Here is a 17931-nt window from a genome sequence, read left to right on the forward strand (position 1 = left end):
TTAACCACTCCTGGAATTGCTGAGATGTGGTTTCTTCTCTACGAACAAATTTGGGAAGCTTTCACAATAAGAATGTTGTGTAGTGGTGCATACCTTTAATCTCAGCACTCAAGAGGCAGAGACAGGTGGAGATCTGTGAGTTCAAAGCCAGCCTGGTCTACAAAGAAGAGGTCTGAGATAGCCAGGGCTGTTACCCAGAGAAACCCTGTGTGATTGAGGAATGGGGGGGGGGGGGTATTGTATTGCATGAATAAAATCTAGGGAGATATACTAAAGTCTGGAAAATAATTTGGTCCCATTTGAGACTTGCCAGGTTTTATAAAGCGACTTCTAAAGTGTAAAGAAAGCCAGAAAGTGAGGTTAAGGGCGCAGGGCTCTTGGGATGTGACTCAGCAGTACAGCCAGGCTGCCTTCCCCCTAAACAAACGAGAGGATTCTGGAAACTACATCAATAAACAAGCATTGGCACAGATACTAGTGCAAATGACTCAGGACTTCCTGAGGCTGTCTGCAGAGCTACCCCTCAGTCCCATCGAAGCCAAAACCCAAAGATTTCTCCCGCGCTGACACACTCTAGGACCTCGGCAGCGTTAGCTCTTCCAGAACTTTCCGGGAGGGTGGAGACCTAGAGGCACAGGCAAGCCCCGCCCTGTGGCCTCGGGCAATTTATTCTCTGCAAGGACTGGCGCTGCTAGGGACCTGCTAGGGACCTCGGCGTCATGGAAGCCCTACAGCTGCTCTTCTACGTGAATGGCCAGAAGGTGAGAGCCCGCGGGTAGGGCGGGCAAACTCCTGCATCAGTCCTGGGTCCCAGTTCTGGGCCCTATCCCAGCCTACACCCTGCTTTCGCTGAAACCTTAGCACGGGGTCTCATTATGGGTCCTCAGCTTAGGAATCTGCATTATAAAACTTGGCAAGTCTCAACGGAGCTCAGATTATCTTTCAGACCTTTTGCATCACGACCAGCGCGTGGAAAACTAAGAATTTCAGAAATGTCTGAATCCCAGGTCCTCTCCCTTCGGAGCATCCAGACCTTTCCTCCCTTAAAGCCTCCCCCCGCACCCCTCCCCCACCCCCGCTGATAACATCTTCCAGCACAATTGAATAAGTAGCCTCAATTCTCAGCTTATCTGGGTGAGCAATACCCAGCCTTGCCAGGGCCACAGAGATGCCCCGGTTCTAGCTACCCTGTGATTTTTTTCAGATGAAGTTGTAACTTGGTGAAGCCAAAGCAAGTTCCTGGCACAGCACAGCTTTCCAGAATCAGGGGCCCCTGCTGAGTGTGGCATTTTGTTTTATTTGTGTGTGTGCCTTGGCACTGAAGACTTTTATGGCTGCTCCAGGCAAAGCCTGTTGCTTGGGGACAGCAAAGCCCTCCGGGCATCGTTTAAAGCAGCCATCTGGGCAATAGTCCAGCTCATTTGGAGTGTTCTCCGTGTAATCTGATAGCACATTGAGTGGGGGGGGGGGTGAAGAGCTGCTGTCCACAATGTCAGTTCTGCCCTTTGGATCCCCCTGTGTTCCCTGTGCCTGGCTAGGGACAGCAAGAGCCCTTGTCCTAGCTGGCACTGGCTGACCAACTGGAAGCCAAGGAAGGTTTAGCACCAACCAGACCCTTCGGAGGCTATGAAGTTGATTCACGCAGCTGAAGTTTTGTAATGTGTTTTCTTCCTTGAAGAACAGGGGTCTCCCAAATCATAGAAGCCCCCATAAAAAACTTTATGAGTCCCTGTTTCATGGCCCTGATGGATCCTTAAATAGATAGATGAAGTCCATTAGCTGTCCCCCCCAGCCCCCCACAGGACTATCATGAAGGTGAACTAGAATAATGGGTGAAATGGCTGCCCTGCTCCTTCAGGTCTCGTTTTTGCATAACAGAAAAAGCTGGAGAGTGTTCTGTACTTTCTAAATGAACGGAATCCATTGCCACTCACTGAGATAACCTCTTGGAGGCAGACTCCAAGGCTACTAACAGGCCAACACTACTTATTGCGAAAAGAGCAATCATGAATCTTCAGTGTGTGTTTTCATGAACATCCTAACAGACACTAAACTATGTTTAAGCTTATGGGATATAGCAAACCACAGAAACGATGCGACCTCTGCTGGTGAGGGGTTGACACTGCTGGGGAAACAGCCAACAGGCATATAAATAAATGGAGAGAGTATGGTGTCAGGCAGTGGCAGGTGCTGACATCAAAACGGAGTGATGAGCAGGAGCTGATGGAGTGGATGGAGGGGATGGAGGGGATGTTTGACCTTTCAGATCAGAGGGCATTGGAGCAGTGTCTGGATGAAGTAGGACCCAGTCAAGCACGCGCACACAGACACATACACACAAACCACATATACACATATATGTATACAAATACACACACACAAACACACACATATGTATATGTGTATACAAATACACACACATATATGGGGAAAGGAGTTTCATGTAGATATCCAGGTGCAAAGGTCCTGGAGCAGGAGAATGTTTACATGCGATGGGAATAGACTGTTAGGGCTGGAAGTGTGGTCAGGAGCTGGAAGTGTGGTCAGGAGCTGGAAGTGTGGTCAGGAGCTGGAAGTGTGGTCAGGAGCTGGAAGTGTGGTCAGGAGCCAGTGTACAGGGTTATAAATGATGCTGAGAGTCTAGAACAAGATGGCAGCCATGCTGAGTCTGAGGGCTCCTCCCTTCTCCCCCTCATCCTCCCTCTCCTGCTTCCAAACAGCGGGGTTCTCAACGAGCACAACTTTGTGCTACACTGATTTTGAAGACTACATGAGTCCTTCCTTACCCGAAGCTCGCCCTATCTCTTTTAGTCCCACTGCTAGCAATGCTGGACCTCCAGGTACCTCAGACTGAGTCCTGGGATCAAAAGTTCTATGAACACTCTAGAAATACTGGTTTAATTTTATTTTTCCATTTATTTGTTTCTTTGTTCATTCATTCACTTTATATTTATTTATTTGTTTGTTTGTTTGTTTGTTTATCCATTCATTCACTTTACATCCTGATCACAGCACCCCCCCATCCCAGTCCCCCACCCTGGGTACCAACCCACTCTGGCACCTGAAGTCACTCACTGCAGGGCTAGGCACATCCCCTCCCACGGAAGCTAGATAAGACAGCCCAGTTAGGGGAAGGGGGTCCACAGACAGGAAGCAGATTTAGGGACAGTCCCCACTCCAGTTAGGGGAGCCACACAAAGAACAAGCTGTACATCAGCTACATATGTGCAGGAAGCCTAAGTCCAGGCCTTGGATGCTCTTTGGTTGGTGGTTCAGTCTCTGAGAGCGCGCAAGGGTCCAGGATAGTTGACTCTGTTGGTCTTCTTGTGGAGTTCTTATCCTCCCTGGGCTCCTCAATCCTTCCTCCAACTCTTCTATAAGACTCCCCATGCTCTGTCTAATGTTTGGCAGTGAGGTATCTGTATCTGTCTCAGTCAGCTCCTGGATGGAGCCTCTCAGAGGACAGTCATGCTGGGTTCCTGTCTGCAAGCATAACAGAGTAGCATTAAGAGTGTCAAGAGGTTGGTTCTTGCCCATGGGATGGGTCCCAAGTTGGGCCATTCATTGACCATTTTCTCAGTCCCTGCTCCATCTTTTGACCCCCCCCCCTCCCCTGCAAACTAGCAAACCAAAAAACAGTGTCAGCTTTGTGTCCCTCTCTAGTGAGGCATGTGTCCAACTCAGACAAGCAAGCCTCACTTGCTACATGGATAGAAGCAGAGAGCAAGGAGCTGTTTGGAGAGGCACGAGACACCACTAGAGAGAAGAGCCCTGTGAAAAGCCAGACTTCTGCCTTTGCAGGGAATCCTGTGGTCTGGTGACCTGCACAGCAGATCTCTGGCTTTTGCTTTTCATTCTGCATAAGAGGAACCCTGAATGCAAATGTAATGAAAGTTAAAAGTCCCTGCATTGCTGTTGCCTGTGCCCTGGACCACCCTACCTGCCCTCGGGGGTTGGAGGTGACGTGGTTCGGAATAGTAGTCACAGAGTCCGGGAGGAGGTGGAAAACGCTGCAGTAAGACTGAACGCAGCTGCAAGCTCCTTTAATACCCTCCACCTGCACCCCATTGGTCCCAAGAAAGCATCTCTTCAAAACAGCGGTTCCTGACTGGTTGGCATTGTCTGCATAGCAATCCTTGATCTCTCAGGCAGTCTTCAATTAGGTCCTCCTGCAGGAGATGCCTTTTTGGCTGCGTGGCCCCAGGCATTTATGCAGAGGTGGCCATTCTGTTCCCCCTATACACTAAGTGACATGAGTCAGCTCACAAGGGGTGAGCTGGCAGGGGGAAAAGGGGACATTTATGAAAGACATGTTGCCAAAGAGTTTTAAGCTCTTAAACTCAAGGACTCGTGTGTTAATTCACTGAAGGCCCACCCTTTTGGTTCCCCTCCAAGATATCTTAGTTTCAGGGTGGAAGAGAGGATCATTTGAACAATCGTCTGGCTGGTTCAGAAATTCTGCAGATGGCATTGTGTTGTTTTAACAAAATGTCAATCGTTCAATTTTACCAATGAAGACTACGGATCTAGATGCTGGGGTGAAAGCCTGAGAGGCAGAGAGGCAGAGAGTGCACCCAACACCGAACTGACCTTCCTCCTTAGCTGGAAGTCCCAAAGGGCAGAAGCCTTCTTTTCCATACACCTAAAAATCACTCAAACGGAATGTCCCTCTCTTTCAATTCCTGAGTTCCTCTTACTCTCTATGGGTTTCTCTATGGTCACTTGCTGTCAGTGGTCACTTGCTTCTCCTCTTGACCGATTGTTGACTTTATTTACTCCTGTTTACAGTATTCAAGCAGAAAGCTCTTGAATTAAAGGTGTGTGCTAGGAATGAGCCATACAACAACCAGAAAGAGGTTTTTCCAGTAAATCACCTAGTCTTGTGGTTCACAATGTGATCAAATATCCTGCAACATTTCCTCCTTTTGTTTAAATAAAACGGAAAGATTTTAACTCTAGCACAGTATTTACAATAATGAAACTATTTCTACCAAGCTTTCCACAATGGCCATCTTGATTGTATTTGGCGATTTTAGGATTAAGTATTTTGAGTTCAAAGTTCTGTACAGCATTCATGTCATTTTCCTATGAACTCAGCAATTTAAATGTCCTGAGCAGTTTGTAGTCTGAACCCGATCTTTGCATGGTAGCAGTCATGGCTAAGGAGAACACAGCAGTCAGTCCAAAGGTGCCTGATGTCTGTGCAGAACCTTTCGGCAGAAGAGGAGTGGGGCGGCTCTTTCCAGTGGTTAGAGCTTCCACAATCCCGGTGGATCAGTCATTGCAGGACCCTGTCATCTTCTTGGTGATCTCAAAGGTTACAATTAGGAATGGTCATGGCTTATTGTAGAAAACCTAAACATCTAAAACCTTTCAGATCTCCAAAAGGTTTAAGGACCACAATCTATTAAGCATATACTCCAAAACACTCAAACTTTGCTCCGAATTTGGTACCTGCTTCAGACCCAAACTGAAAACATACACAGGAAACTAGGTGAAACTTATTTCTAGAATTATTTCTGTTCTGACTATTAGTATCATGACAGGAAGTTTATATATACATAATAATATTATAGATTTTGAGATAATATTTATACTCTAAGAAAAGTTTTAAAGAGTCAAACCAAAACCAAAAGTATTGGGATGCAGGGGTTACCTCACAAACCGCACGGACACTGATCTCAGACAGACAAGGTTAGTTTTTTGAGCACATACCCCAGGAGTGATTCAACAGGGCTGCTGTCCAGACTTGGAAGCTGAACTATGACCCCAAGTTAAGATCCTATAGGGCCTTTTATGCCTGAGATCTACAAACATTTGTGCCAAGTTATTCCACCAATCACGATTTAGGAAGTGGGGCCTTCCTTAGGAACATGGCTTTGTTTTACACTTACCCTGTTCCCATTGGTTGGGTTATTTGATGTGGTGGGGGACTTGCCAAACATTCCTGCTTTCTCCTCCCAACCCGGATGTCAGTTACCCAGGCACACCTCTCTTGCTGCCAAGTAGAATGTTAGTTCCCGGGGAGGTCTTGGGAATTTAAGCTTTACTCAACCCCTACTCAAATGGAAGTGATTCCAGATAGCTTCTAATGTTGGTGCAGGTTTCTCTCTTATATTGGCAAATAGCATAAAAACTCATACACATGTGTAGGAGGTGCTGCTCGGTGGTTGGTTCAGGTCCAAGCTTATTGTGGCTAACTATACAAAGCATTTCTGCTGACTTCTATTGTGTGTGGTTTTATGAATACCAAAGCACAGAACATCCTGCTAATAGTATATAACAATATATGAGAAAGTTTTCTTTAATATTAGTAACAACACAAAAACAGCAGACTAGACATGTAACAGTTACCTAGGCCTTAACACTTTACATAGGCCTTAACAAACAGATTATGAGATTGTGGCAATAGGATAGTCTCTTATTTTGTTTTGTTGGGATCCAAGAGTAGCCCCACAAACCACACAAACACCGATCTCAATCAGACAGGGATGGTTTATTGGACACACACCCTAAGACTGATTGATTAGGACTGTAGCTCAGACGGGACTGAGCCACGTCAATGGGCATCTTTCTCTGTCAGTTTATAAAGAAAAAAAAAAAACACAAAGCCCACAGTGAGCGCATACGCAGGTACAGGTAGTGCTGCCCCGTGGTCAGCTCTGACTCAAGCCATTTTGGATATAATAGTTCATATATTGACCTTTAATTTGATGGGTCCTACATAAAGCGTTGTGGGATTTCTTAAGATTAACAAACCTCAGGACAGACAGAACATAACAGGGGATGCAGACAGCATGACCTTGCTCTGAGTCGAGCTAATTCTGTGTCAATGACTGGCAGGCATGTTACAGCACCAGAATGAAATAGCTGGAGGGCATGGAACAAAATGGCTACAGCTATGCTGGGGGGTGGGAGGGCGGGCAGACCTCAACAATGTTTGCTTTCCTTTGTCCTATACCGGGTGGCTCTTCTGCTATGAGATAGAGATGTGGGGCTTTCCTTTAGCATGCATGGGTTTGGAGAAGGAGAGAGCCATGCTTGAACCCCAAAGCCAGCTTCAATTTTTAATTGAATTGGGACCACATAAAGACCATTTGCCACTAATGTCTGTGGAGAGCAGCAGAGATGAGCTGGAGGTGGCCACTTGGCCAATCTACTCTTTTTCTTGGGACACGTTCTCTGATGATCACCCTCTCTCTCCAGATGTTTCACGTGTCCAGTGGCTTCTGGATTCCTTAGTCGGATGCTTTTATTCTCCTGGAAAGATGAAAACAAAACCTTGCCCCAACCCTAGCTCTGGGTGGTTCCTTTTTTGGCATGTTATGTCTTCACTAGAGCAAAATGGTTTTTTGGCAACAGTCAAAGTATTATCTTTCAATTGAAATTAAAAAAGTCTTTTGAAAATGTGAAACTAAATATACCTTACTGTATATGGATAAATTCTATATTCTCCTTTCTTACTGTATATGGATAAATTCTATATTCTCCTTTCTTACTGTATATGGATAAATTCTATATTCTCCTTTCTTACTGTATACAGATAAATTCTATATTCTCCTTTCTTACTGTATACAGATAAATTCTATATTCTCCTTTCTTACTGTATACGGATAAATTCTATATTCTCCTTTCTTACTGTATATGGATAAATTCTATATTCTCCTTTCTTACTGTATATGGCCAAATTCTATATTCTCCTTTCTCTTTCTATATAAATTCAAGGTTTAAGAGTATTTATTTTTAGATCACAAAGTGGCTTTTAAATTTAAATCACTGTAATTCTTATGTGCCTGCCTCTTCCTCCCAAGTGTTAGCATTAAGGGTGTGTGTCTCCTAAGTTCTGAGAGATGTGAATCATCAACTGACTATGGATTCCTTGTAAGGTATCCTCATAGTATTGTCCTGGTTTAATTTGGTTCTCCATTACCCCTTAGTTTTTAGTGTTAGGGGTAAACTTCCAAGTTTTTGCACTATATGTATAATCTATCATACTTGCTGATTTATTCTAAATTTGTTCCCTGGCAAATTTTAATATTCTAGCCTTAATTAAACATGATGCCAACTTGTCCACTATTTCATTATTTTTCAAGCCATTTTGTCTGTCTTGCCTGTGTGAGCTACATAAAATTTGATGCCTTTGCTAAGTTTTGCAAGATTTTGTCATTTTCATTCACGCCTCCTATGACCAGGTGTCTTTGCCATTTATCTGCCGGTTGGTGGTTTCCCATTTTGATGACCTATACCACTGCACATACAATGGTACAGGAGACACTGAATTGGAGAAAACAGAGATTTCCCTTTCGCTTTCCTGGTTGGTTGTCTTATAGCCAATAGTGCTATGCTGATTTTGTGGTTCCTTCCTCAGTATTGGCCATTCCACTCAGAGTCTATAGGCTGTCACTTTCCATTAGTTTCTATTCCATCAATGGCTGATAAATCATCAGTAAACCATGCATTAGCCAAATGTTGTGACCATTCCCTCAGTCCCCACACTTCAATAGCTGCCTCTTTCAGGGAGCAGGGAGTGAGCAGATTAGGGAACTGAGTTATTTTCTCAGTGTGGGAAAGCACAGACACTTTTGCCACCATATCCTAGTCATGAAGGAATTCACATAGGTGCCCATTCCACTTAGCCAAGCGTGTGAAGGACTCAGCCTTCAAACAGACCCAATCCATCATTGTTATTTTCTATTTTTATTTTTCATACCTAGTTGACAATTTTAAAGGTAGAGTGGTTGGTACCATTGAAAGACCAACAGCTGTCATGTCCTGCTTATGTACAACCTGAATGTCTCTGACTGTTTTTAATAATACCTTTTAATACTTTTCTTGGAAGCATTCTTTATTTTATGGTTTGTTTCTAAGATTGGAGAAATGTTAGTCTGTGTTTTGCATTTCTGCAACAAATCACATCCCCATAATCTCATGGCTATACTAACCTCATGTGGCTTTATTTTTCTTATTTATCCTTCTGGTCCTATACACTTGACCTATCCTGCACTTTGTTTTACCTGAGATAAAATTCCAATCCGGGGCTGGTGAGATGGCTCAGCGGGTAAGAGCAGTGACTGCTCTTCCGAAGGTCCTGAGTTCAAATCCCAGCAACTACATGGTGGCTCACAACTACCTGTAATGAGATCTGATGCCCTCTTCTGGTGTGTCAGAAGACAGCTACAGTGTACTTATGCATAATAATAAATAAATCTTTTTTTTTTTTTTAAATTCCAACCTCTAGAAGCTGAATATTTACCTCCTGAAAAAGCCAATCTGGATGCCAAGATTTTGGTAAAATTATTGTTACATCTGCCTCTGTATCTACTAAATCTTCAATTCCTATGCTATTTATTTGTATTTTTAAGCTTTGGTCTCTGATCATTTATAGAAGTTTGCCAAAATACTTGTTTTCCGATCTCTCCTGAATATTTTATCTACAGAAGCTGTTCTGCTCATGATTAAACCCAGAACAGTGCTGTTGTTAACAACAGGCATTGCATCTTTTCATTGCTCTGTGGATGATTTTCTCTGACACTGACAGGGAATGATTAATAAAATTTGATATCCAGCCTGCTGAAATCCCCCTAGGGCATTTCCCAATGGCAAAGGGTGCCTTGCCCATCCCTTGTTGATCTGCACTCATTAGTCCAGTGTCAGCCTTTGACACATCTTCTGCATGCTCCAGAAGGCTGGCCCTTCTTTTTTTAATTATCGCTAGAAAAAACATTGTTTCTAGGAATGCCTTGGCTACAATCTCTTTTCAAATGACCTTGCGTACCACAATTAAAACATCAAACATTTTGATTTTTCTTAAAACTTTTAGATATTACTTCTCCTATCAGAGTAGCATCATGAACATGAGAGCCATTATCAGCCGTATCTGTAATCCATTCATCTATTGGTGCTGATCTTGCCTTTAAAGGCCTCATCACCCTTTTTTACTCTTAATTAGCATTTTCAAAAACCAAAGATTTGATTACAATTTATCGGACTTCTGAATCTCATACTATTCTATTTACAGCTCAAGTCAATCTTTGCATAAAATCAGTGAAGGCTTCTTTGGGGCCTTGTATAATTTTAGTAAATGACTCAGATTTCCTCCCTGATTCCTCAGCCTTGTCCAATGTATTTAATACTGTTAAATGACATAACTCCAAGGTGTGATCATCACATTTAAACTGCCTTTGTAACTCAGCATACGGACCTTCACCTAGCAACCGATTTTGAGAGATATTAACACCTCCAGCACTATTTTGTTGTTCTATTTCCCTATCTTCCTCTTTTCACCATGTGTACCATTGGACCAGCTTCCAATATTGCTATTGCCAAATATTTCCAGTCTTGGGGGATGATTCTGTTCTGAGTTGCCCATGAATTTCATATCTGATTCACATAGGGTGAGTGCAAACCATATGAAACGATCACTTTCTTAAATCTCCTCAAATCTAATATGTCTATAGGACTCAATTTAACTTCTTCATAACCTTGGGGTGCCTTTTGCATCCTGAAAGGTCTTGTATATTAACTGGATAAACTAAGGTTGGTTTTCTAACAATTTTAGGCTGCCCCGCTTCAGTTTCATTATGCACTGGTATGGTAGGGTCTTGTCTAAATTCCTCTGTCTGTTTCTGAATATTTTTCTTATTTTCTTTTACAAGTCTTTCTAAGGCTTATCAATCCACTTTTCATATTTGGCACAAAATTGCTATGGTTAGTAAGGATAAAATATGAATTATCAGGCTGATAGTAATTAAAATCAATATTGTATTCATTTCAATTAAGTCATTCATCTTTTTGTTTTTCTGCTTCTGTTTTAAACCATCTAACATAGCACTATGTAGGGTTCTAACACCTTTTATTATGGTGTACTGCACAGACATACATGTATAAACAAAACACCCAGACACACAAAATTTAAATGTAATGCTTTAAGTTGGCACATAAAGAAATGGATCTGTGGCATTTTTGCTTTCTTTCTATTTATCCTCTCCCCCACTGCAGTCCCCCCGCTGGTCCCTTCTTCTGCTCTCGTGCCCCAGGCATTTGAGATTCCCTTGGCATTCACAGAACAGAACAGGCAGAAAGAAGCATGGCATGCAGTGTGCTCTTCTGTACTGCATGTTCCTCTAGAGTTTGTCCTGCAAGTGCCTGAGTAGAGTTCAGGGGAGGAGTCAGCAATAGAATGTATGCCTTCTCTTCCTTCCTTCCCCAAAGGGCAAAGTATCACATATGGAGAAAGATGGTCAGGGTTTATATGGATATTTTAAGCACTTAAATTGTATGTGTATGGGTGTTTTGCTTATACACATATGTCTGTGCAGTACATGTGTGCTTAAAACAACAATTTTTAAAAACAATTTAGTCAAAATAGAGAAAGCAGGATTTTATGACCAGCCGTCATATTTCAGTTTCTGTACCTGACTGTCAGCTCCATTGCTTGAGTGGGCCTGGCTGCACAGCCATGTGTGGCTCGCCCAGCATATGCATTTGCTGTTCCATTTGGGTGTTTGGGGACTTAGTTGGATGTGATCTCAATGAACTCGGGGGCGGAGGAGTCTTGTAAGTTACTGCAGCCATCCCTCAAATGCTCTGCTCTGCTAGCAGTTCTCTCTGTTCCTATTTTCCCCATCCCCGCCCCACTGTTCAGTTCCAGTGTCTTTCCAGGGGAAGTGGACAGAGCTTCTAGGGTGCCCATGAGTGGAAACAGCCACCGCCTCAGGGAACAGTGATGATTTGGGATAAGGGACAGTCGGGGCTTGGAGATGTATCCTTTCACTTGTTTGTTGACATTTGCATATCACTGGAACATTTCTCCTCAAATCAACAGGGCCCTACTGGTGTGAATATAAACACCACAGCAGGTCTCATTTCTGTGTGCATAACTATGTTTCTTTTGTTCAGGTGGTAGAAAAAAATGTCGATCCTGAAATGATGCTTTTACCATACCTGAGGAAGAATCGTATCCTTTGCTGTGTATTGTGAGAGTGTCGGTTTGTGTGTGTTAAGTCCGTGAGCCTGTGAGAGTCTGTGAGAGTGTATTGTGTACATGTTTGTCTGTGAACATGTGTACAAACATATATCTGGAAGTCTGTAGCAAGTTTGAGTATGCATTTGTATGTTCTTATGTGTGAGTGTGGGAGGAATATGAGTGTGCACCTTTGCGTGAACTTGTGTGAGGGTTTGTAGGTGTGTTTTTGAGATCTACGATGTTCGAGCCCGTGTGTCTGTGAGTGCTGAATGTGAGTGTATCTGTAAGCGTTTTGTGTGTTACTGTGGGAGAACGTGTGTGCTTGAGTGAGAGTGAGTGGATGAATGTGTGCATGCATGTAAGTGTGAATGAGTGTGAATGCATGCCTGAATATGTTAGGTATGTGTATGGGCCTGAGTGTGTGTGTGTGTGTTCGAGTATGTATTAGTGAGTCTCTGAGTGTGTGTGCAAATGGGTTTACATGTGTGTTTATGTGTGAGTTTGTGGGAATGGGAGTATGTCAGCGTTTTTGAGTGTGTGGGGAGTGCAATCACATGTTCCAGGCCAGGCATCTGGTAGGGAGCAGGGAGATGCCTTACCAAGTTTCCTGGCACAGTTTAAATAGATCAGAACAGAGTTCTCCATGCTAATGAGGTATCTAGATAGACACTGAGGGTTTAGCCGATGAGCTTCCCTTCCCGGACGTTCTTTCCTACAAAAGGTATTTAATCTCTCTGGTCTGACCCAAGGAGGTGGTATGGACAGATTTTCAACAATGAACAATCAGTAGACAGTTTGGAACCAAGGACTGTCTCTCTCATTAGAAATCGCCATGGGGAGCATGGAAGAAGCTGTGGGGAGCATGGAAGAAGTCTACAGAGCTGTGCAGTCTTAGTCTCCTGCAGAAAGCCCCTCTGAGCTCTGGGATTCACAGAAACCGAGTTAAGCCGGGGTTCCCCGTCCCCCTTCTGAGATTGTTGTCCTCAGCCCATGGGCTGCCTCCCTTCTGATGACTCCCAGTGATTGCCACCAGGACAGGACACCCAGGAGCTTGGGAACTCAGCTCAGGCTTCAGCCATTTCTCATTCGAGCTGAGGCCCCTACCCTAGGCTGAGTTCTCCCACCCCCCAGTGGTGTATCAGCGCTTCCCACAAGCCCAACACCTGAAGGATAAATGCAGTCTAGAGTTCCACATTTTGTCTTTCCTGGTGGAGTTCCCACACCCCAGCAGCAAGGCAGAATGCAGAACCACAGATGTGGGCCTGTGAGTATGTGTGCATGAGTGTGCCTAAATGAATAAATGTGTGTGTAGGTGTGTGACTGGGTCTGTGTCTGAGAGAACATTTCAGTGAGAGTATCTGTGAATGTGTATGTGTGAGTGTGCATTATGTGTGAGTCTCTGAATCTGTGCTGTGTGAGAATGACTGTCCTTGTGTGTGTGTGTGTGTGTGTGTGTGTGTGTTTGTGTATGTGATGTGAGAGCATTTGAGTGGGTATGTATGTGTGTGTTTGAGTGTCTGTGGAAGTAATGAATGTACAAATTTGAGAAAGCTAAGTGTAACTTTGTGTGATGCGTTTCAGCGTATGAGTGGTGTGTTTGAGTACGTGAGTGCATGTGTTTGAGTGAGTGTGTCAGGGCATTCTCTTAACCTCTGCTTTAGCACTAATTGGATGGTATAAAATAGAGAAATGAGCAAGGGAATGAAACAGAAGGATGTTTAAAAGCATTCGTTAAGCATCCTCTAGGATTAACAGACAGCATGCTTTATCTTCAAAGACAGATGCTTATGCCACTAGAGAAAGAAAACACCAAAGCCCTCTGAAAGCAAATGAACAATGGAAAATTATGTTTGAAAATATGACCCTCTCTGCATTTCATAGCCCATTAATCGTGAACTCCAGAGGCTGGTCCAGAAAGCCATTCAAGACCTTTAACCATCAGGACAACAAATACTGACTTTCTAAATAGCCACAGTACCTATGTTCTCTTTAACAGAGTTCCTTCCAGTCCGACTCACAGGAACTAAGTACGGCTGTGGAGGTGGGGGCTGCGGGGCCTGCACAGTGATGATCTCACGGTACAACCCCAGCACCAAGGTGATCAGGTAGGTGTAGCGTAGTCCAGTTAGGAGTGGACTTTTCGGTCCTTTGATTTATTCCCTCATTTGGTGAATGTTTGTGGAACGTCTTCTATGGGGAAAAACTATGCTGAGCACAGAGGATTCCCATGATAAACAAGAACACTAATAGACTGGAAATTTACCCCCTTCAGGGAGTCGAAAAGCTGCCTGACTGCTGTCTGGGAAGGAAGGCTGCTTTGAAACGGCAGTGGAGAGTAAAGCCATGCTCATGCGCACTCTCTGTAGTCAGGGCCCACTAACATCTCCTTACTCCCGTGCGTGCAGTCTCTCTCTGAAAGTCAGAGCTCTGCTCCAAGAAAGAATTAGACAGCATCCCTCTCCTACTTAAAACCACCCGGGTTTTCCTATTTTGTTTCCATTCTGCATTTATCTTCAACACATTGATGTTTCGCATATTTAACGATGCATCTGTCTCTCTCCCATCTTCTTCTGGGACTCCGCTCATGCATTTGTTAAAGCACCTGTCCTCATTTGCCACATTCCAGGGGAAGACTGGAGTCTGAGTGGGAGCTGGGGCTCTGCTATGCCTGCATTCCTGAGAAATCTCTCTGGGCTTCACAGCCCGCCTGGCAGGTTTTTAGAACACCGAATGATCCTTTTTGGTCTCCTCTCTTACCTTCTAGGTGTCACGAAATCTTTTGCAGCCATATTGCCTTATTCTTAGCCCCTAACATGATAACATTATACTCAATGAAAGCCTAGCGTTTTCTCTCAGTTCTGCCCATTCTGATCTTTGTTACAGAACCTGCTCACCTGGGGAAATCCTTTCAGTCCCTTCCTCACCTCCACTTTGAGCGACTACCCCAATCCCAAGCACCCAGGGCACATTGGTGGGGAAAGAGTCCAGCTTTTTGTTTTAACCCTTTATAACCATCCACATGTGACCATTAATGGACTGCTGACTTAACGGCCTGGTTTCTCCTTCCTTCCTCTGATATAAGGCGGGCTCTTTATTTTCCTTACATTTCAGAGACACAGTAACTACATCTTAGGGCTGAGAACAACTGTTCATATATCTTCTCTCTTATTAGGATTTGATACTCAGTGGAGTATAGTGTTATTAAGCTTCTCTGTGTATGGGATGAGTTGTTTTATACATATATATATATGATGTTTTAATTTAATCCTTTCAGAATTTCATACATGTGTACCATTTATTATCATCATTCTCCTGCCTCTTCTCCCCTAATTCCTGGATGTACCCCACTCCCATTTCATACCTTTTTAAAATAACCCACTGAATCCAGTTTATGCTACCTGTGTCCTTGTGGGTATGGGGTCATCTCCTGTGTTATGATTATACAAAGATAAAGAAATATTAATATATGTTCTATGGGAGTGTGGTGAGGTGTGGGGTAAGGGGATGTCTTAGCGGGCCCATGATGAGGCATCCCTTCCCCTTGAGGGACCAGCCACATGACAGTATAGCATAGTTTATTCAGGGAATGGGGAGGGGAGTTAAGAGGGTAGTAGAGGCAGAGAAAGGGAGAGAGAGAAAAGAAGAGAGAGAGAGAGAGAGAGGAAGGAGGAGGAGGAGGAGGAGGAGGAGGAGAGAAGTAGAGGACCTCGTGGAGAGAGGTGGGGGGAAGGGGATGGGAAGGGAGCAAGAGGGCAAGAGGCAAAGGAGAGAGGCAAGAGTAAGAGAGTAAGAGAGAGGAGGGGGCAAGAAGCCCCTTTTATGTGGGGAGGAGCATAACTGGCTGTTGCCAGGTAACTGGGGGTGGAGTCCAGACAGAATACCAACACCCTGGAGCTATCATATACCACACCCTAAAGAAAACCGACTCACCCTAGCAGCCACCAACTGTCAATGGCTCCTAAGGAAATGAATTCTTTTTAGTATGGTTTTGTAGCTTTTCTGGCTTATTTTGGTTTTGGAGCAAGATGGTCTTACGATTTGTTACATTTAACCTCTGGGGTTGAGTACATTTAGGCCAGTGTTCAAACTCACTGTCACTGGGAAGCCTTCCTTGGCACTTGCTACCTGGGATTTGCCTGCCTCTCACCTTGGGTAGTAGCAGTCTCCCGCATCCACTGGGCTTCACCCTGCTGACTTTCCTTCTGTCTCCTTCTCTTTGTAGACGTCTGAGCTCACTCCCACTTCAGGGCCCACACATATGCTATCCGTCTGCCGTTCATGTTGAGCAACTTCAGATCATCCAGAGCTTAGCAGAAGCATTAATATTCTCATCTCTCCCTGATTCCCCACACAAGTCAAATCCCCCATCTCCGCATGAGCCATTCATGTATCCGCAGTCCTCATGTATCCGCAGTCACATATCTGCAGTCCTTCTCATATATCCACAGTCCTTCTCACATATCTGCAGTCCTTCTCACGTATCTGCAGTCCTTCTCACGTATCTGCAGTCCTTCTCACAGCCTCAGTAACACTCTGCTGGGATAGTTCTGTCTCTGTTCACTCGTAAGTCCCCATACCTGTAGCTCTGCCCGGCACACAGAACACATAGATAGTCACCCGGTTCTTATGTTCACTCATCAATGAGTGATATCTTTTACTTCTTTTTCACTTTTATCCTCTTTAAACAAACTTTATATTCTGCTTAAACATGCAAATGTTTCTTAAATTTTCATGAATACCTTTCAAATAATAAATGCAATTTCAACAGCTTTGTGTGTTACATCATTTTGAAGCATCAAAACTGACCCCCCAAAGAGGGGATATTTATTTATTTAGGGTAGTGTTTATGTCCATGACCATTTAATTATGATATATCTGCAAAGGTGTGATTGCAGAGTTAGTGAGCATGTGAATTTTGAAATTATTTTTATGTTTTCCAAATGAATTGTCTCCCAGAAGGACCCTGAGAGAGCATATTTCCACTCTTATGAGTGGTAGGGGTCCCATTTCCCCAGGCCTTTACTAATAATGGACATTATGGTTTTTTAAAGTATTTATGATTTTATTTGATAAAATGGTATTTTTCCTTGTTTAGTTCAAGTCTTTGAAGATTATTGTGGGCCCTGAGCATATACCTCTTGTGTCTATTGCCCATCTGTAGTTGTGCTTCATAAGTGGGGACAATTGTGTTATTTGGAACTGGGCATTTTTAGCAGTGTTCCCTCGGGGTGGAATAGCTCTTTACCTGACACTCTTTCTTCTTTTGAAGGGCAGTATCAAACTCACTTTATTGCCCAGCCAGCCTTGGCTCAGCTCCACCTGCAGGATGGAGGCAGCTTAAGGTTCATGGCCAGTTACATGCAATTAGAGAGTGTCAGCCCCGATCTGGAAGAGAAATAATTAAGTTGGTGGAAGCTGTTTAGAAATCGGAATTCTGAGGTCTAATTTTAATTCTGCCACCGGCACTCCAGCTGTGACCCTGAATAGATCACTCTGATTTTCAGATGCTGTCTCTGTAAAATGAGTGTGTGCTGAGGAGGAAACACAGATAAAGAGCCTGAGCCATCCCTCTAACCCTCCTCCTGGAGGTGCCCAGGGGGTGCTCAGTCCTCTTTCCCACTGATGTCGTGTAATTTGTAATTTGTGCTTCTCTTTTGCATTCTGAAGGCATCATCCAGTCAATGCCTGTCTGACCCCCATCTGCTCTCTGCATGGTACAGCAGTCACCACGGTAGAAGGCTTAGGCAACACCAGGACCAGGCTTCATCCTATTCAGGTGAGGGTGCCCTGCCCCCCTAAGAGGATGTGGAGTTACAAAGAGTAGGAAGTCTGGGCTGGGCTGCTTGGTCACTCCTAACAGTTAAAGCTCAGCTGGGGCTGAGAGCTGAGCTGGGATGCTGGGATACAGGAGTAACTGGGGCTGAGCGCTGAGCTGGGATGCTGGGATACAGGAGTAACTGGGGCTG

General features: G+C 44.1%; 1 protein-coding gene across 3 annotated transcripts in view; it reads left to right on the forward strand.

The window, feature by feature from the left end:
- Window positions 1–516: 516 nt before the first annotated feature.
- Window positions 517–17931, forward strand: part of Aox1 (aldehyde oxidase 1) — a 76165-nt gene continuing 58750 nt past the window's right edge. The window contains exons 1-4 of one of the 3 annotated variants that reach the window (XM_021197507.2): window positions 517–761; window positions 11899–11956; window positions 13974–14070; window positions 17633–17741. In XM_021197507.2, the coding sequence (XP_021053166.1) occupies window positions 720–761; window positions 11899–11956; window positions 13974–14070; window positions 17633–17741 (306 nt within the window). In that variant the 5' untranslated portion in view covers window positions 517–719. Of the gene's footprint in view, window positions 762–9238; window positions 9289–11898; window positions 11957–13961; window positions 14071–17632; window positions 17742–17931 lie in introns of all 3 variants that reach the window. The other 2 variants (XM_029538921.1, XM_029538920.1) reach the window with 2 other exon arrangements.

This window comes from Mus pahari, chromosome 5 (genome assembly GCF_900095145.1).
Source record: "Mus pahari chromosome 5, PAHARI_EIJ_v1.1, whole genome shotgun sequence".
Classification (NCBI taxonomy): domain Eukaryota; kingdom Metazoa; phylum Chordata; class Mammalia; order Rodentia; family Muridae; genus Mus; species Mus pahari.